This window comes from Temnothorax nylanderi, unplaced genomic scaffold (assembly GCF_030848795.1).
Source record: "Temnothorax nylanderi isolate EJ_2023f unplaced genomic scaffold, tnyl_v1.0 TNYL_tig0569_pilon, whole genome shotgun sequence".
Taxonomy (NCBI): domain Eukaryota; kingdom Metazoa; phylum Arthropoda; class Insecta; order Hymenoptera; family Formicidae; genus Temnothorax; species Temnothorax nylanderi.
Window position 1 is genome coordinate 11,175 of NW_027249631.1, and position 21,664 is coordinate 32,838.

General features: G+C 41.2%; 1 protein-coding gene across 1 annotated transcript; it reads right to left on the reverse strand.

The window, feature by feature from the left end:
• Positions 1–20,007: 20,007 nt before the first annotated feature.
• On the reverse strand, positions 20,008–20,409 carry LOC139784000 (uncharacterized). Its single transcript, XM_071723176.1, has one exon. It carries the CDS (start codon positions 20,407–20,409, stop codon positions 20,008–20,010), a length of 402 nt encoding a protein of 133 aa, XP_071579277.1.
• Positions 20,410–21,664: the final 1,255 nt, after the last annotated feature.

Genomic DNA, 21,664 nt, shown 5'->3' on the forward strand with positions numbered 1-21,664 from the left:
CAGAGAATGAAATGTATAATTTCATTCGCGATCGACTTCCATCGAAGTTGTATTCGTCATTAGTGAGTGATCTAATGACACAAGATACCTTTTACGAATGGATCAACTATCACGACAGATACGTCAAAAGTTTGCCTGTCGGTGCGGAAAGGGATAGCTTCGGCGCGATTTCGATGGATCATTCGTACAGCGTGGAGAAGCGGGACGAGAAGGAGGAGGAGGCAGGATACAGCGGCGGGCTCGACGCGTTGTTCAACCTAACGGAGTCGGGTCGCGATCTCGATCGTATGCCGCAGTATATATCAAAGATGAAGGATCGACGGATGCTTACCGTGAGGTCGCCCGGGGAGATCGGATCGCAGTTGATCCGCCTGGACGTTTTCGACGTCAAGGATATCGCGAATAAGGAGAGGCGTGATTGGTGGAGATACGCGAAATTGCGATCTCAGATCTTGACCACTTTGTCGCGTACGGATCGCAAGCGACAGTTACTTCGCCAGTTTTTGGACCAAGCGGCGGACGATTTGAAGAAGATTCCCGGTGTTACGAAGGAAACGAGGAACGTCGTCTACGAAAGTGGCCGGAGCGACGTTTGAAAAAAAAAAAATTATATTTCATGAATACGCATACTTTTGTTGCGCCCGCGCTGAGACACCCGTTGCACGAACTTGACAGCCGACGTTTCGCGAGCCGAGCTGTATCTTGTTAATAAATTACTTCTTTTCCTAATACGAGTCCGCTTCATTTTGCGAGACCGGGAGTGCGCGTGTGCCTGCGCGAGTGCGAGCGAGAGCGAGACGGGCGCTTCCGTGCGGCGAGCGCAACAAAATGTTGCGCTCACCGCGTCGCTCGTTCTCACACTTTACACTCACTCGGTCGCACTCCCGACGCTCGCGGAAATAAGGAAACACTGCGATTATAAAAGAACAATCTCAATCTTTATTGCAACGTCGCGATACAGAAGAGCGTGGACACACGTCCGTTCGGTCCAGCAGCTCAAGAACAAATCCATCAGCTGTTTCATTAAATCAATAAAATCAATAAATCAGGCTCGTTGCTAAGGACAGGCGTTTCGCATCTTAACGGAAAGTTTTCCGTTGCACGCTTCAGCTCGGTGTCAGAAAAGTATACCGGGCGGCTTGGACATGCACGCAACACTGCCCCCTTCTACAGATTGTCGTCCCGACAATCAGGGAGACAGCTTGCTGCAAGTCCTCGGGAGACCTCTGTCTGGACGGTTTCCTGCCCTCCTCGTGCTGCTGCAACGAGTTACCGGGCCCCGTCCATTCTAGCCTCCACTTCAGGTTTCTTCAAGCCTCTCCTCATAGAGCTGGCCAGACTCTACGACGAAGATCCTGCCTGACCCCTGACTCCTGCCGCCGGTGCTCCTCTTCCCTCTTGAGCTTTGCGCGCTTGGGTCTTCTTTCTTCGGGATCAGAGGGGGAAACTTCCGTGGACCCATCGCTCTAAGAGCTCTCTGTCCCCTGCCTCGGCATTCGCCCTTAGTCTCACGGGAAAACCACGGTCAAAAACCGTGAGAGAGGCAGTCCAGAAAGGTTTCCCAGGAGAAGACTGTCATTCCCCTGCTGTCATGCCTTATCCGTAAGATGTTAATATCTGTAACAAAAACATTTAAAAACGCAGAAAAATTGAACAAAAACTAATTAGTATTTTCCTAAAAATAATTAAAGTACGGGCTCAGACTCATGTCGGATCAGACTATCACTAATACGAAATCGGAAAATTATTCCCTTTCCTGAAAAGGAGCCAAGCGATCTGCATGGACAATTTTATTTTTACGACGAGGAGACTCCTGGATACAATACACGACATCACTAAGTTTTTTAATTATCATCCATGGTCCTACCCAAGGACTCTGTAATTTCGGGGCCTTTCCCGTAATACGTTGAGGATTATAGAACCAGACTTTTTGTCCTGGTTCGAAAAGCACTCGTCTAGATCGTCGATCATACCAGGACTTAACGTTTTTGGATCTAATTTGTAGATGATGTCTAGCAAACTGATGGATGAGATCCAATCTGTTCCTTAAATTGGATATATATTCTACCTCTCCATCTTCCTCCCTTATTAACGAAGGTGGACTTCCTCTAAGAAGATCTAAAGGTAAACGTAAATCCTGTCCTAGATACATCTCTGCTGGAGTTACTCCAGTGGTTTCGTGTTTTGAAGAACGAAAAGCTAGTAAATACAAAGGAATCCATCGATCCCAATCCTTTTGACTTCCACAAATGAACTTTGCCAAATAATCTAAAATAGTACGATGCTGACGCTCGACCTGCCCATCTGATTGTGGATGAAGAGGGGTCGTACGAGTTTTTCTAATCCCCATTAGGGAGGTCATTTCTTGGAAAAGCCGGGACTCAAAGTTTCTTCCTTGGTCCGTATGCAACTCCAAAGGAACTCCATGCCGAGAAAATACCTGATCTACCAGAGATCTTGCCACTGTACTGGCTCTTTTATTTTTAAGAGGCATAGCTTCTGGCCATCTAGTAAAGCTGTCGACTACCACCAGCAGATATTTATTTCCGTCTGAAGAAGTAGGCAAGGGACCTAAAATATCCACTTGTATCCTTTCAAAAGGAGCTCCTACATTGTAGATTTGTAAGGAAGATTTTCCCTTACCAATAGGGCCTTTCCTAGCAACGCAAATCTTGCAGGTAGCGCACCATCTTTCTACATCCTTTTTACAAGTGGCCCAATAAAAGCGTTTTCGAATTTTCTGTAACGTTTTATTAATACCAAAATGTCCCCCAGAAGGTGAATTATGGGCCTCGTTCAGAATTTCTTGAATCCTTTGTTTAGGCGCGACAATCTGAAGAATATTCTTTCGCAAATTTGGGAATAGCCATTTCTTATACAGAACGCCATCAACTATTGTCAACATCTCCCAATGAGTCCAATAGATTTTTAAAGAAGGCTCTCCAGGAGAAACCTCCTGCCAATCAGGTCGTCTACCAACTTCTTTGGCTTGAATAATTTTTGAAACAACCGGATCTTGAAGCTGAGCGGAACGCCATTCCTGAGGATTCTCCTCAGCGAAGACTATTCGTCCACAAGTTTCTTCTTTCGATCCCTCGTTGAGCTCTATCTTTGCACAGTAACGACAGGTCGTCTCCAAACACGGACGCCTAGACAATCCATCCGCATTACCATGAGCTTTTCCGCTCCGATAACAGACGTCAAAATCGTACTGCTGCAAACGCTCCAACCATCTGGCCAATTGCCCTTCTAGATTCCGGAAAGACATCAACCATCGTAAAGAAACATGATCCGTTCTCACCAGAAACTTCCTTCCATATAAATAATGATGAAACGATTTCACCGAGTCTATCACTGCCAATAACTCACGTCGGGTGACGCAATAATTTCGTTCGGATTTGTTTAGCACTCGGCTAAAATAAGCGATCACTTTTTCTTCTTTTCCCTGAAACTGAGAAAGCACCGCCCCGATACCATGATTTGAGGCATCGGTATCCAAAATAAACTGTCCTTCACCTGAAGGAAAAGCTAAAATAGGAGGAGAAGTCAAAACACATTTCAAATTCTCGAATGCCTCTTGGCATTCGGAAGACCAGACAAATTTATTATTCTCTTCCGTCAATTTGTACAAAGGTTTAGCCAAAATAGAAAAACCTTTGACAAATCTCCTATAATACGAGCAAAAACCAAGAAAACTTCGCACATGCTTCCGTGTTTTCGGAAGCGGCCAATGTTTAACAGAAGAAATCTTTTCTGGGTCTGTTGCAACACCCTTTGCAGATATTACATGTCCAAGGTACTTTACTTCTCTTTTTAGAAATACACACTTCTTAGGATTGACTTTTAACTTAGCGTTTGTAAGCGAAGAAAGACTTCTTTTAAATTACTCATCATTTCTTCAAAACTCTTCCCAAAAACAATGACATCATCTAGATATACAAAACAAATCTTAGAAATTAATCCTTTCAAAACTTTTTCCATAAGTCGTTCAAAAGTAGCAGGGGCGTTGCAAAGACCGAAAGGCATAACCGTAAATTGCCACAAACCATTTCCGCAAGAAAAAGCAGTCTTTTCTCGATCCTTAGGATCTAATCTTACCTGCCAATATCCACTCTTTAAATCAAGAGTACAAAACCACGAATTCCCCGCTAAACAATCCAAAATATTGTCAATCCTTGGAAGAGGGAAGGAATCTTTCTTTGTTATGGCATTTACTTTTCGATAATCCACACAAAACCGTATAGAGCCATCCTTCTTTTTAACTAGAACAACCGGAGAAACCCAAGGGCTGCTTGATTCCTCAATTACTTTTTGGTCTTTCATCTCTTCCAAAATTTTATTTACTTCTGTTTGTAGATGAAGGGGAATTCGGCGAGGTACCTGTTTAATAGGGCGAGAATCACACAATTCTATGGTATGACATAATACATCACAATTCCCGGCAATAATATTTTCAGAGAAGACATGATAAAATTCTTTCAAGAAATCAGAAAAGACAAGTTTCTGTAAAGGATCTAAATGTGAGGATCCTTGCTCGAATATCGGAAGAAGAGCAGGACAGTCCTCAATTCGAGAACAAATTAGTCCGTGCTCAACCTCCACACTCTTCGTCAAACCGAGAGCGTCCTCTAGAAATTTATCGAGAATTTCCGCTTTCTCAAGAAAATCAACACCGAGAATACATTCGTCGTTAATATCCGCCACATAAAAAGGCATCTCAAAATTAAATTTGCCCAAAGAAATCGTGGTTAATACGCGAGAAATTACCGGCACCCTCTCACCGGTAGGATATCTGAGATTACAGAAATCAAGAGGAACTTGTTTCAAATTTTCCGCCAATCTCGAATTTAAAACCGACACATCCGAGCCCGTATCTATTCTACAAATACAAAATTTATTATTTAAAATTCCATTAACACAACAACGTCCGCGCGGGTCCGCGCCCACGCCTCCGAGACGGCGTACAACATTAGTTCTGGCGCGTGCATAAACCGGGGCCCGGGCCTCGCCTGTCGAGCCAGCCCCGATCAACCCGACAGAAGTTAGTTTTCCTGCTTCTGCGCGGGACACTCTGAACGGAAGTGACCAGTTGCTCCACATCCCCAACACTCCTTTGTTTTCCGGCGCTCATTTCCCTTTTGTCCCTTTAATAATGTCTTTGTTTCCGGAACTTCTTTCTGGCCGGAATGAGAATCTCCCGGCGTAGCGTCTTTTTTTCCCGAAAAACAATTTTGGTTAATAAATCTGAGCGTCTTCGAACGCTCGATCGCTATTCTAAGCGACGTAACTCCTTCCACTTGAAGGGTGCGCTTCACAAAACCGTCGGACAACGCGGCGACAAATTGAGAGCTCGCAATTTTATCGCGAACCTCATGAGAGCATTCTGGATACGCCTTCTGCGAAAGTCTCTCTAAATCCGCGCCCAATGCTGCGAAATCCTCGCCCGGGCGCTGTTTCCGATTTGTGAACTGTAAGATAATAGTTTTGAGCGAGTTCACCTTCACCGAAACGCAGCTCTAACTTCGCCTTTAATTCCGCGTAAGAGAGGGATTCGATCCCGTCGGCGAATGAATCGAGTAATGAACGCGCTTTCCCCCGCAAACTTGACGCCAAAACGACCGCTTTTTCTGCCTCGCTCCATTTGTTCGCAACGGCAATGAGCGTGAATTGCGAAAGAAACTCGCGTAACGGCGCCGTCCCGTCGTACGTATCGGGCTTTAATTTTATTCCGCAAGAAATTCTATCTCCGGACGCGTCAACACCCGCGCCCGTCACTCTCATCGCGCCGCTCGCGTTTTCACCCGAAATAAAATGACTGGAGGGACTTAGCTCTGCAATCCTCTCCTCGATTTGACGAAGCTGGTCATCGCGCTGCTGGATTATTGCCGCGAATTCGGTTTCCCTCTGTGTGCGCTCCACGCGCATCTCGTGGATCTCCCGCATCACCGCCTGCAGTGTCACCACTTCCGCCGTCATCTCCGGAGCGTCCGATCGTGGAGTCGCTGTCCGGAGTCGTTTCCTCGTGGGAGCGGTCGAGGCCATCTCGTCTTACAAGCGCAGCTCGTCTCTTCTATCCCGGACGAGCCCCCAAAATGTTGCGCTCACCGCGTCGCTCGTTCTCACACTTTACACTCACTCGGTCGCACTCCCGACGCTCGCGGAAATAAGGAAACACTGCGATTATAAAAGAACAATCTCAATCTTTATTGCAACGTCGCGATACAGAAGAGCGTGGACACACGTCCGTTCGGTCCAGCAGCTCAAGAACAAATCCATCAGCTGTTTCATTAAATCGATAAAATCAATAAATCAGGCTCGTTGCTAAGGACAGGCGTTTCGCATCTTAACGGAAAGTTTTCCGTTGCACGCTTCAGCTCGGTGTCAGAAAAGTATACCGGGCGGCTTGGACATGCACGCAACAATATAATACATTAAAATGGCTGATCATTTTGACGACATTGTGGCTGATGGAGAAGAAGAACACGCGCTGCCGGGTGAAGAAGAAGAAGAAGAACACGCGCTGTCAGACGACGGCGCGTACGAAAGTGCGGATAGTGATGATGACTGCATAGAAGTCGTTTTTAGAGCCCTGTATCGCCCCGAAATTTTGGCGCGGAATGGGCGCACAAAGTATTGCGCCATTTATTTATATTATACAGCCGGTTCGGGTTCAGGACACAAGGATTGTGCTTTATGCATGAATTCATACGCGGACGCTGAAGCCGATCCAGTATATGTCGTTCGAAGGCATATAAGCAGAGCATTCAACGCAATACGCCATCGTACCTGCGGAAATTGCAGACAGCCGCTGTATACAATATATCCATGCAATATATGTCCTATTTGCACGAAATAGGATATATGTTGCATGGAAACGTGAAGCCTGATGAAATATCAACGTAAGTATTACTTTTTAAAATTATTATTATTTTTTAAAATAAACCATTAATCTATTTTATTTTTCTACAGTTTCGGAAGGCTGGTGGATCGTGGAAGGGGTTTTAGTCGGTAGGAGTCTGACATAACCGTCCACCTCGCCCCGGGATGGGGGTATTCAATGCAGGATTTCCCACCGGAAAAAAGGTACTCGGACCCTCAGGAAAAAAAAGGCCCAGCGGACCCAAGTGATCATGCAAGCTTGAAAGAGCCTCTACCTACCTCTATTGTTTGAGTCACGTAAACATCGCTGTCTATTCGAGATTGAAGCAAAAATGTAAATAACGAATAAAAATTGAATATTAACATAAATAGTAGCAAAATTATTTTTCAATCTATCTCTTCCGTTTTCATCTAACATTAGCCTCCTCTATGTTTAAATTATATATATGTTGCGATAATGTCCTTTTTAATTATATACGATTTATTATAAAAGAATTAATAAAATTATTAAAATATTGATAAAAACTTTTATCTAAAATAGAATAATCGCATCACGACACGTATGAACTTGTCCGTTCCTGTCTTCCACTCTCATTTCCCCACTATGGGACTCTATAGTTTAAGTCACATAAAATATGTTTTTTTTTGTTGATTTTTTTTGTTAAACGTAGACCCAGAAAAAAGGTCTTCGACGCCATCTCTTCCTGCGTTCAACTCTATAGTTTGTCATGCAAATTTTTTAAAATTAAATTATTATATTAATTAAATTGTTATGTTAAATTGTAAATAATTATATTAATTAAATTAGGTTATAAAAAATTATATTAATTTATAGGTTATAAATAATTAAATTAATTGAGTTAGGTTATAAATATTATAACCTAATTTAATTAATTTAATTATTTATAACCTATAAATTAATATATTTAATTAATGATGCAAACACGCCGTCATCCCCCTCCACTCCAATGACGTCATCACCCCTCCACGCCGATGACGTCATCCCCCCTCCACAAAGTGGCCCAGAACGCCTATACTATACCTACTGATGTCTACACTATTTCTATACGCGCGACAAGTTGGCCGCTCACAGCGTCGACTGCGGCCGAATGAACGATTGCGCCATCGTTCTTCCGAACGAGGACGATAAGTAGCTGTCGTTCGACAATCACGACAGAAAGGAGCGACTCCCTTTCGTGGTGTACGCGGATCTGGAGTGTCTTCACGAACAACGGGAAAGGGAGAATGTCGAAGAGGGCGCGAGAACGGAAAGATACGCTTATCAGCGTCACGTACCGTTCAGCCTGGGCTACTATATGTGCTGCACCTACGACGATACCGTATCTACGTACATATATTGTCGCGGCGAGGACTGCGTTTCGTGGTTCGTAAACGAGCTTCGCGTTCTCGCACGTCACGCTAAGATTAAAATCTCCACCAATATATCGATGGTAGAACTTACGGAGGACGAGAAACTCGAATTTCGGCGCGCGACGCATTGTCACGTGTGTGGGAAAGCGTTCCAACCAGAGGACAGGCGCGTGCGAGATCACTGTCATCTAACCGGACGCTACGGAGGTCCGGCGCATTCTCGCTGCAATTTGAATTACAGAAACGTGTACGTGATTCCCGTGTTTTTCCACAATCTGTCGGGTTACGACGCGCACTTTATCGTCGAGAAAATCGCGAACGATTTCGAGGGTGGGGTCGAGCTGCTGCCGGTTACGAAGGAAAGTTACATATCGTTCGCGAAGACCGTTAAGGAGACGCAGACAGACGGGAGGTGGGATCGGTACGTGAAGCTTCGATTCGTGGACTTGTACAAATTTTTAGCCGCGAGTATTGAAACCCTGGCGTCCTATCTAAACAAGGACAAGTTGAGAATAACGCGCTCGGAGTACGCGGATTTGAGCACGGAGGATCTCGATCTCCTCACTCGCAAGGGAGTATTTCCGTACGAGTACGTCGACAGCGTGGACAAGTTGCGAGATACCGAGCTTCGCCGCGCGAGGTCTTTTACAGCTCCTTGACTGACGAGTTCGCGAGCGAGAGCGACTACGAGCACGCGACGAGGGTCTGGCGACGTTTTCGCGTGCGAGATCTCGGCGAGTACAGCGATCTGTATCTCAAGACCGACGTGCTTCTTCTGGCGGATATCTTTGAAAATTTTCGGGACACGTGTATGGCGAGTTACGGGCTGGATCCCGCGTATTATTATACGTTGCCGAGGTACACGTGGGACGCCATGCTGAGATACACCGGCGTGCGTTGCGAGCTGCTCACCGACATCGACATGGTGCTGTTCGTGGAACGCGGAATACGCGGCGGCCTCAGTCAATGTTCGCTCAGGTACGCGCGAGCTAACAACAGGCACGTACCGACGTACGACTCGTCCCAGCCCACTACGTATCTCATGTATTACGACGTGAACAATCTGTACGGCTGGGCTATGAGCGAATCGCTGCCGTACGCGAATTTCCAATGGCTCGACGACCCTGAGAATTTTGACGTGACAACCGTGCCGTCGGACAGCGATATCGGTTACATTCTGAAGGTAGATCTCGAGTATCCGCGGGACCAGCACGACGCTCACGCGGACCTGCCGTTATGCCCGACGCGCGATAAACCGCCCGGTAAGCGGCAGGAGAAACTGCTCGCTACTCTCTACAACAAATCGCGCTACGTGACGCACTATCGAAATCTGCAACAATGTCTGCGACTAGGTTTGCGTCCGACGCGCGTTCGTCAAATCCTGCGATTCGACCAGTCGCCGTGGCTTCGCGGCATAGCCCGACACGCCCCGCTCCTCAGAGCCAATCCTTATTCCGAAGTTACGGATCCAATTTTCCGACTTTCCTTACCTACATTAGTCTATCGACTAGAGGCTCTTTACCTTGGAGACCTGCTGCGGATCGAGCTGAACACGACGTTCAGGACGCGCGCGAGCAACGAGTTCGAACGGAATATGTACAAACTGATGAACAACGCCGTCTTCGGCAAAACGATGGAGAACGTGCGCGATCATGGGGACGTGCGTCTCGTGACGCGATGGGATGGGAGATACGGCGCGGAGGCGATGATCGCCAGGCCGAACTTTCACAGCAGAAGCGTCTTCTCGGAGAATCTGGTCGCGATCGAGCTGCGAAGGCTCGAGGTAAAATTCAACAAGCCGGTCTACGTGGGTATGTGTATTCTCGAAATATCCAAGACGCGTCACTACGAGTTTCACTACGACTACATGGTGCCGCACTATCGCGACCGGTGTCGAATTCCTTACACGGATACGGACAGTCTGATCTATTCACTGGAGTGCGAAGACGCGTACGAGCGTATGAGACGCGATATAGACAGATTCGACACGAGCAATTACGCGGAGAATAACGCGCACGGTATGCCGCGCGTGAACAAGAAGGTGCCCGGTTTGATGAAGGACGAGAACAACGGCGCGATCATGACGGAGTTCGTGGGCCTCAGAGCGAAGATGTACAGGGTGTATCAAGACGATACAGAGCGGTACGGCGGGTTGCCCATTCGAGCAGGCGCGCATGGTCGTTCACAATTGCGTTGACTTCGGTGCATCACCTATAATCACTCGCATATCTTTTTTACAATAAAATGAACTTTTTAGCGCCCGAAGTTGCAATACAATTGTGACGGATTTCCGTAGCAGTAACGTTAAAACAGAAGTCGAGATGACAATACAGGTTATGAAATAAATTTATTAAGAAAACGAAAGACATCTTCTCTCTTACGAAAAAAGCTCGTACCATAGACCATCATAATCATTATATATTATAATTTTATTACTTAAATTATTTTTTGCACACAATGTTTATGCACAGGACAAAAGTCAGCAATTAGCATATGTGTGCAAATTTAAATTATAAGTCGGCTAATAAATTTCATTCAATGTAAGTTTAAATAATGGCAGAAATTACCATTAACAAATCTTACAATATTCATTTTGTTTAATTAATAAATAATTTATCATTAAATTGATAATCAATTTAATATATCAATACTAATGAGCATTATATAATTCTTTATATAAATGATGCTGCTGCATCTTAAAAATCTTAATCTTAATCTCATAAACAAGAGGTTTATTAGTATAAAATATACATTTTAAATATGATGCTAATGAATAGTTTATATAAGGCAAATTATCATAATATTTAATGAATACTTTTCAGTAATAAATTTCTTGTAGATTTATATGAGATTCAGTAGCATTATTTACATAAAGATGCTTATTAGCATCAGTATATTGAATTAATTATTAATGTTAATGATGAAATATTAATATTCTGAAATAAATGTTGTTAGACATAAGATCCGCTGATAATCGTTTTTATCGTTATAAATAACGATGGAAACGGTTATTAGCGGATCTTGTGCCTAATAACATTTATTTCAGATTATTTATATATATATATATATATATCGTATATATATAATTTATATTAATTTTTGTATGAAATATTTTGTTCCGTGCAAAATAAAATAATTGAAATAATAAAATAATAATGTATAATAACTATGATCGACTATGATCCAGCTTTCTTGGTAAGAGAAAAATAAGGCATCCCTCGTTTGTCACGTTTACTTTATAAAATGTATTTTCATACCTTGTCACTTTGGCTTCTGTTTTAACCGATCAATGTTGAAGTCTATTAAAATTGAATGTTTCGCATAATTTAAGTGAATGTCTCGTATGTCTGATGGAAATTTGTCGAAAGCGCAGAGATTAAACAAAAATCATCAGTACTCAGTAATATAAATATTAAGATATAAACTCGTTTCTACAAGGTGGCAGTGTCTCATAAACCTGATCTCGTATGTAACCCCATACAAAAAAATCCATAGGTGTTAGAGGTCAGGAGAGCGTGGGGGCCATTCATGCAGAGTGCTATGGATGCCTATCCATCTGTTAGGAAATCTTTGATTTAGTATATTACGAGCGAGAAGGGATGTATGAGCAGGATGGCCATCTTGTTGAAAGATAATATTTGGTAATACAGCCAATGGAACATCTTCTAATAAATTAGGTAATGTTTCCTCCAGGAAAGCGGAATAAACTTCTGCTGTGACGTTAATATTTTCCGGAAAGAAATACGGCCCGATAACTTGATTATCTAAAATTCTCATCCAGACATTAATATGGAATTGGCCTTGGATGTGTGTTTCCTTTCGGCAATGAGGATTTTCCTCCGCATAATGATGTTCATTATGTCTGTTTATGTCTGATAATGGAGCGTATTAATTGTTATTAATTTTTTATTAACCATTTATTCTCTAGCGGTCGACAGCAAAGAGCGATTTTCTCCAAATTTTTAGGGAATCACGTTCTTGCGATAACAAAACGATTCAGCAAGTATTTGCGACAAGACGAGAGAATCGTTCTTTGCTATCGGTCGCTGCAGAATAAATTATTAATAAAAGTATAATAACAATTAAAGGAAACCGCGTCTTGTCGTAGATACTTGCTGAATTGTTTTGTTATCACAAGAACGTAATTCCCTAAAAATTTGGAGAGAATCCTTCTTTGCTATCGACCGCGAGAGAATAAATGGTTAATAAAAAATTAATAACAATTAATACGCTCCATTATCAGACATAAACAGACATAATGAACATCATTATGCGGAGGAAAATCCTCATTGCCGAAAGGAAACACACATCCAGGGCCAATTCCATATTAATGTCTGGATGGGAATTTTAGATAATCAAGTTATCGGGCCGTATTTCTTTCCGGAAAATATTAACGTCACAGCAGAAGTTTATTCCGCTTTCCTGGAGGAAACATTACCTAATTTATTAGAAGATGTTCCATTGGCTGTATTACCAAATATTATCTTTCAACAAGATGGCCATCCTGCTCATACATCCCTTCTCGCTCGTAATATACTAAATCAAAGATTTCCTAACAGATGGATAGGCATCCATAGCACTCTGCATGAATGGCCCCCACGCTCTCCTGACCGCTAACACCTATGGATTTTTTTGTATGGGGTTACATACGAGATCAGGTTTATGAGACACTGCCACCTTGTAGAAACGAGTTTATATCTTAATATTTATATTACTGATTACTGATGATTTTTGTTTAATCTCTGCGCTTTCGACAAATTTCCATCAGACATACGAGACATTCACTTAAATTATGCGAAACATTCAATTTTAATAGACTTCAACATTGATCGGTTAAAACAGAAGCCAAAGTGACAAGGTATGAAAATACATTTTATAAAGTAAACGTGACAAACGAGGGATGCCTTATTTTTCTCTTACCAAGAAAGCTGGATCATAGTCGATCATAGTTATTATACATTATTATTTTATTATTTCAATTATTTTATTTTGCACGGAACGAAATATTTCATACAAAAATTAATATAAATTATATATATACGATATATATGGGGCATTCTTTCTCAAAACAGCCACCCCTCTGCGCATTTCATTTTGAAGATAAAATGCTTTGCGAGGTCTTAAAATTTCCGTCGAAAACTCAATTTTTGGATGCCGTATGGCGATTTTCATTTACATTCAAGGGTGGGGCAGTATGACCAAAATATCGCTCAAACCACCCTAAAAAATAGGAAAGTATGCAAATAACATCTAAAATCTTAGCAGTTTCTATCAAATTCGATGCAACTTTGAAACAAAATGACATCCAATTAAATAGTTTTCAGACGTTACCCCCCATTATAATCAAAATCAACCCTTCAAAACCACCCCTGAATCATCATTTCGACAAATTGACAATTATTCTAAAACAGAGTAAAAAATTGAAATAGAGTTCACGGGCCGTGAAATTCTTTCGGAATATATTTCAATCAAATTCACCCCCATAAGGATCATAACCAATCAATAAAAGTCATCCTTAACTATTATGCTGGAAAATTTGTAATTATCGACCCTCGGCTTCAGCTTTACCCGATGTACACCACGTGGAGGTAGCCGATTGGATTTTGTACATCATGCGGCCCTGAAAAGGGCCGTTTGGATTTTGTAGATCATGTGGCCCTGAAAAGGGCCGATTGGATTTTGTAAATCATGTGGCCCTCAAAAGGGCCGTTTGCATTTGGCTCTGTGCGTGCGTGCGTGCGTGCGTGCGTGCGTGCGTGCGTGCGTGCGTGCGTGCGTGCGTGCGTGCGTGCGTGCGTGCGTGCGTGCGTGCGTGCGTGCGTGCGTGCGTGCGTGCGTGCGTGCGTGTGTGTACACATGTTCGCAAGTTTCAGTGTTGTATATCTTCTTTAACTTTTTCCATGTGGCCACCATTCGATTCCATGTTCAGCATTAGAATATCTCTTGATGATGACTTGTTTATTTGGTTTGTCTGAAAGAACGACAACCCCATGGTTCTTATTTATTTCTGGAACAGCTGGAGCATTTTCAAACCTCTTATTAATTTTCCTTCTCATTTTCTCATGATCATTCTTGCTAAAGTAAAAAATGTTTATTGTTTGAAAATGATCTTTTGCCCAAGCGAAAAGAGATTCTGATGTTAACATTTCACTTCCTGGTTTTGCAAGGAGACTTGTTCTATAAGATTCCTTTTTAAAAGTTGCACCAATGCCATCATAAGCACTTTTTCCATGAGCAGTTGCACTGCAATTCCATTCTGCTTCTATGCCAAAGTCTTCTTTATGATGGATTAGATTAGCAACCTGGTATCTATTTTTAAAATGTTGTTTGGCACCGTCTGTTATGTAAATAATTTTATTTACATCCTTTACTATCTTCTTAATTTCTGGGATTAATAACCCTTGTACAGTGTATACAGCTGCGGTATCATGTTTCAGGCTCGGTGACAAAAACACATTACTCTTGTGCATTAATTGGTCGTTTTCCTTCCAATAATATATAACATTGAACACCGTGCATTGATTATTATTGAAATGGAATGCTTGGGAAGCGTTTTGGCAAACATAGGAATAATTTTCGGAAAAGTCAAACATCACAATTACTTCATCCTTGCGAAGATTCAGCTTCTTTTCTGCAATAAAATTCGACTGTTCTTTTGCAATAAATGAATGACTTTTGAGAATTTGTAATTTAGTGCATAGCATGTTCATATAATCGTCGGTTTTCAATGTTTGCGTCAACAGGGTTGATCGATCAGTTCCAGCCCATACAGAACATTGTACCTCTAAAATCTGCGACGCTTGTAAGATTGAACTTAGCTTTTCGGAAAATTCGGCAGTGCCTGGACATTTTTTACAATTATCAAGCCAGCAATCGGGACTAGGCTGTTGACAAATTATTTTACTCAAACAATCTTTATAATTGTTAATAGGCATTTCTGTGTCCTTCGTAAGTACTTTTACGTCAATAGCATCTAGCATCAGTTTCACGTTCTGGTGAATGATACAGACACATACAGAGTGTGTACCAGCAGCACCAGCAAGGATACAATTTTTCGGCTTTAATTTAGCAAATGCACTAAAACTAATTTCATATTCTGCATACGAATCCTTAAACAGAGCGTATAGTTCTTTCAAACTTAATAATAGGAGTCGTTTCTGAACTAGCGTTCGCTTTCCATCTTTCTTCACAGATACGACATCCTTCATCCCGGGCATCAATCTACTATTAAGGTCACTGGTATAGAACTCAATTACCTTATCAACAGTGATTTGGGGTAAACTTTTTCCGCATTTTTTGGTTGTCTCACCTAATACACCACGAATTGATTTTAATTTTTTTGATTTTGCTGCGGAATGTCTAGTCGTGTTAAATTCTTTTGCTATCTTCCTGATGCTCCAGGATGATGGAGCAGTAGTCAAGATTCGCAACCGAAGAGGATCATTCAAATCGAGACTATTGAATTTCTCTTTCAGACCATTCAGCATTTCTTCTAGCTCTTGTTCTCTATTTGATATCAGACTGTCGTCATCATCGTCAGAAGTGTATGAGGTATCAACAACCATTTCTATTGAACTGTCACCAAAGCCTAATGAAGAGGTACAATTATTGGATTCATCTATATACAGGTAATCTTTCACCATCTTTGTCTGAAACCTTTTATAACAATTGGAGCAAATCATAGAGGTTGGAGGCAAATTAGGAAATTGCTGTAAAATTCGACCAGACATTTTTCTTAGAGATTTGCCTATATGACCTTTTTCACCAGGCTTCGTGAAAAGATTTACGCATCTATCCTTATGCTGAGCACCGGACATTTTTCAAAAGTGTTTAAAAGCAAAAAAATTAGGAATTTTTTGCAGGAATCTAAAATTAACAACAAAAAATACTATTGTTTAGATAGAATCGATAATCCTGGTAAAATAATAAAACTTCAAGAATGAAAATAATATAACTTCCAAAACAGTAGTAACAAAACTTCTAAAATACAAAATACTAAAACTTCTTAAATGTAAGTGGCAGTACCTATTTCGAAATCCAAATAGTAGAATATTCCAATTCGAATGGAAAGCAATATCCGATTTGCAATAATTGAACTTTGGAAATACGAATAGTTTTCAGTTAGGTGATAGAGTAAACTGCAAGAGTCTGCTCACCGCGCAAACCAAGCAGTTAGGTTTGTCGCCGCCAGATGCCATCGCAAAGCTCGTAGCTCTACGCGGCCTTTTCAGGGCCACATGATCTACAAAATCCAAACGGCCCTTTTCAGGGCCGCATGATGTACAAAATCCAATCGGCTACCTCCACGTGGTGTACATCGGGTAAAGCTGAAGCCGAGGGTCGATAATTACAAATTTTCCAGCATAATAGTTAAGGATGACTTTTATTGATTGGTTATGATCCTTATGGGGGTGAATTTGATTGAAATATATTCCGAAAGAATTTCACGGCCCGTGAACTCTATTTCAATTTTTTTACTCTGTTTTAGAATAATTGTCAATTTGTCGAAATGATGATTCAGGGGTGGTTTTGAAGGGTTGATTTTGATTATAATGGGGGGTAACGTCTGAAAACTATTTAATTGGATGTCATTTTGTTTCAAAGTTGCATCGAATTTGATAGAAACTGCTAAGATTTTAGATGTTATTTGCATAATTTCCTATTTTTTAGGGTGGTTTGAGCGATATTTTGGTCATACTGCCCCACCCTTGAATGTAAATGAAAATCGCCATACGGCATCCAAAAATTGAGTTTTCGACGGAAATTTTAAGACCTCGCAAAGCATTTTATCTTCAAAAATGAAATACGCAGAGGGGTGGCTGTTTTGAGAAAGAATGCCCCATATATATATATATATATATATATATATATATATATATATATATTAGGGTGATTCAAAAAAACCTTCTTTTTTATTTTTCGCGATACACCCCAAAATATCAAAGCTTACCTAAAAAAAGAATTTTCCTCAAAAGGGGAGCAAAATCGAACAAGTTTTAGAGGTCGCTACCAGCGATTTTCAATATTTTCGATTAAAAAATCCGTTTTTTTTTTCAAATATTCAAAATTGCATAACTTTTCGAGTTTTAATGATAGAGGCATGAAATTTTCAGAGAATCTTCGTCAATTCATGTAGTTTATGAATATTGAGTTAAAAAATTTATTTTCGGAAACAATTTTTTTACGTTTCTTTTGTTTATAATAAAAAAATAATTGTCTATAACTAATAGGCGCCAGCGATCTGGGATTTGGTTTTGATTTTAAATTACATCTAGGTAATCCAAAAACACATTTCAATAATCAAATGCTTGAACATCGGTGAATTTGTTGCTAAAAATTTGTTTAAACAACAAATTCAAAAAACCACGTTACCCGTAATGTAGAAATAATGCATGTCATAATCTTTATTTAGGTGTCTGTATTGCATTCCAACTTTTGTTGTCAAATTTAAGTTGATAGAATAATAAATTATCCAAATGCTACATATTCAATAGGGTGATTCAAAAAAACCTTCTTTTTGTATTTTTCGCGATACACCCCAAAATATCAAAGCTTACCTAAAAAAAAAATTTTCCTCAAAAGGGGAGCAAAATCGAACAAGTTTTAGAGGTCGCTACCAGCGATTTTCAATATTTTCGATTAAAAAATCGGTTTTTTTTTTTCAAATATTCAAAATTGCATAACTTTTCGAGTTTTAATGATAGAGGCATGAAATTTTCAGGGAATCTTCGTCAATTCATGTAGTTTATGAATATTGAGTTAAAAAATTTATTTTCATTCAATGAATATGTAGCATTTGGATAATTTATTATTCTATCAACTTAAATTTAACAACAAAAGTTGGAATGCAATACAGACACCTAAATAAAGATTATAACATGCATTATTTCTACATTACGGGTAACGTGGTTTTTTGAATTTGTTGTTTAAACAAATTTTTAGCAACAAATTCACCGATGTTCAAGCATTTGATTATTGAAATGTGTTTTTGGATTACCCAGATGTAATTTAAAATCAAAACCAAATCCCAGATCGCTGGCGCTTATTAGTTATAGACAATTATTTTTTTATTATAAACAAAAGAAACGTAAAAAAATTGTTTCCGAAAATAAATTTTTTAACTCAATATTCATAAACTACATAAATTGACGAAGATTCTCTGAAAATTTCATGCCTCTATCATTAAAACTCGAAAAGTTATGCAATTTTGAATATTTGAAAAAAAAACCGATTTTTTAATCGAAAATATTGAAAATCGCTGGTAGCGACCTCTAAAACTTGTTCGATTTTGCTCCCCTTTTGAGGAAAATTCTTTTTTTAGGTAAGCTTTGATATTTTGGGGTGTATCGCGAAAAATACAAAAAGAAGGTTTTTTTGAATCACCCTAATATATATATATATAAATAATCTGAAATAAATGTTATTAGGCACAAGATCCGCTAATAACCGTTTCCATCGTTATTTATAACGATAAAAACGATTATCAGCGGATCTTATGTCTAACAACATTTATTTCAGAATATTAATATTTCATCATTAACATTAATAATTAATTCAATATACTGATGCTAATAAGCATCTTTATGTAAATAATGCTACTGAATCTCATATAAATCTACAAGAAATTTATTACTGAAAAGTATTCATTAAATATTATGATAATTTGCCTTATATAAACTATTCATTAGCATCATATTTAAAATGTATATTTTATACTAATAAACCTCTTGTTTATGAGATTAAGATTAAGATTTTTAAGATGCAGCAGCATCATTTATATAAAGAATTATATAATGCTCATTAGTATTGATATATTAAATTGATTATCAATTTAATGATAAATTATTTATTAATTAAACAAAATGAATATTGTAAGATTTGTTAATGGTAATTTCTGCCATTATTTAAACTTACATTGAATGAAATTTATTAGCCGACTTATAATTTAAATTTGCACACATATGCTAATTGCTGACTTTTGTCCTGTGCATAAACATTGTGTGCAAAAAATAATTTAAGTAATAAAATTATAATATATAATGATTATGATGGTCTATGGTACGAGCTTTTTTCGTAAGAGAGAAGATGTCTTTCGTTTTCTTAATAAAATTTATTTCATAACCTGTATTGTCATCTCGACTTCTGTTTTAACGTTACTGCTACGGAAATCCGTCACAATTGTATTGCAACTTCGGGCGCTAAAAAGTTCATTTTATTGTGAAAAAGATATGCGAGTGATTATAGGTGATGCACCGAAGTCAACGCAATTGTGAACGACCATGCGCGCCTGCTCGAATGGGCAACCCGCCGTACCGCTCTGTATCGTCTTGATACACCCTGTACACTTACAAGGTACTCGGACGCGACGATACCAAGAAAATAAAGGGCATCAAGAGAAACGTAGTCGCGAAGAGGATCACGTTCGAGGATTACGTTGCGTGCCTGCGGAACGCGCGCGAGCTGAAGACGCGCCAGTCGTGCATACGCTCGAAGTTGCACAAGGTTTACACCGTGTCGGAGAAAAAACTAGCACTCAGTCCGGACGACGACAAGCAATACGTGACGTTGAACAGCGAGGAAACGCTTCCGTGGGGACATTACGGAATACCGTTGTAAAAAGAAAAGAAACAATTTCATACGCTTCCTAAAATTGTTTCATCGTAAAATCAACACGTAGGAAAAAACCAATGAATGTGTATACTTTTATTAATAACAAAGTACACGTTGTGCGTGTCTACAAATGTCTAATTATTTCTGTTACAATACAGACGCCTTATCTATCCACGAATTGTGCGAACTGTTTATTCCTAACCACTTCACGTACACTTGATTGCCGCGCGTACGCAGGACCTTTTCCACGAGATAGACGTCGGGATTGGAGACGCGTAGCAACTCGTGTTCGTAGAATCCTCCGTCTATCGCTTCTCCGCGAATGTCTTTCAGCAGATACGTAACGGGATTGGTGCTTTGTACTTTAGCTTTGTGAAAGATCTCGGTTGTCCAATTGGGTGTGTATCCCTTTTCGAAGATCGTTTTGAATTTGCTCACGCGCACCGGATCGTCGACTCGAAATCTCGCCGGCGCGGCGATCTTCGCGCGACTGTATGTACACCGTGCGCAGCAATCTTTCGACGACGGTGTCACGTCCGCCGTACGCATTCCGATCGTTCTGTGTCTGCGACGATTGTAATTCGACAAGAAATTGTTGATTGACGGTGTTCTTCTTCTTCTCGATCTCTTCAGTCACGGCGCTCTTGAGCCGTTCGATCGCGCCCTCTACGTAACTCCTGTTCGTCGCGTTGGTGCCGACCTCCGGCGCGGCTACGCGTCGTATTTTGCGCTCCGACGGGTCGTAGGAATCCTCGTTTAAACGGATCCTCGTTCTTCAGCGTCGCGATTCCACCTCTCAATTCTTCGATCACGACGCTCTTGAGCCGTCCGATCGCGCCCTCTACGTAGCTCTTGTTCGTCGCGTCGCGTCGGTGCCGACCTCCGGCGCGGCTACCCCTCGTATCTTGCGCTCCCTCACGTGGTAAGAGCCCTGATTCAAGCGGAGCGCGTCGTTCTTCAACATCGTGATTCCGTCTCTCAATTCTTCGATCGCGTCGTTCTTCTTGATCTCTTCAATCACGACGCTCTTGAGCCGCCCGATCGCGCCCTCTACGTAGTTCTTGTTCGTCGCGTCGGTGCCGATCTCCGGCGCGGCTACCCGCCGTATCTTGCGATCCCTTGCGTCGTAAGAGTTTCGATTCGAGAGGAACGCGTCATTCCTCACCGCCGCTATCTCGCCTTTCAATTCTTCGGTCGCGCTTCTCTTCGATCGTCCGATCGCGTCCTCGACGTAACTCCTGTTCGTCGCGTCGGTGTTGATATCCGGCGCGGCTACTCGCCGTATCTTGCGCTCCCTCGCATCGTAGGAATCCTCGCTCATAAAGAGCGCGTTGTTGCGCGTAATTACGCAGGGATTCGATCGAGGAGCGTAATCTCACCGTGAACGCACCGTCGATTCCGTCACCGTTGCTCTGATTTGTCAGAGACATGCCGAATTTGTTCACGGACATCGCGCGCGGGGGAGGCGATGGAGAGCGCGCGATTCGTACTGCCGTTGCGAACGACGCGACCGATCAATTTATGACGAAACCGGTTTCGCGAAGTTCCTCGATTATCAACAGAATTTCGTTGTCGTGAGCGTCGTTACCGGCCCGACGAGAAGCGTCTAGCAGTCGAAGTCGATCGACCAGCTTGTTGGGATCGTCCCAGTGAACGTAATCGATCGCATTGTCGGTCAGTCGCATGGACGACGGTAGTCCGGCACCCTTTGTAGTCCCAACTTTGTGAGACGGGAGTACCAGCGGCGCTATTATATTTCTGTACTTGTATCTCTTGTTACCCATGATAGGCCTGCCGGCGCTCC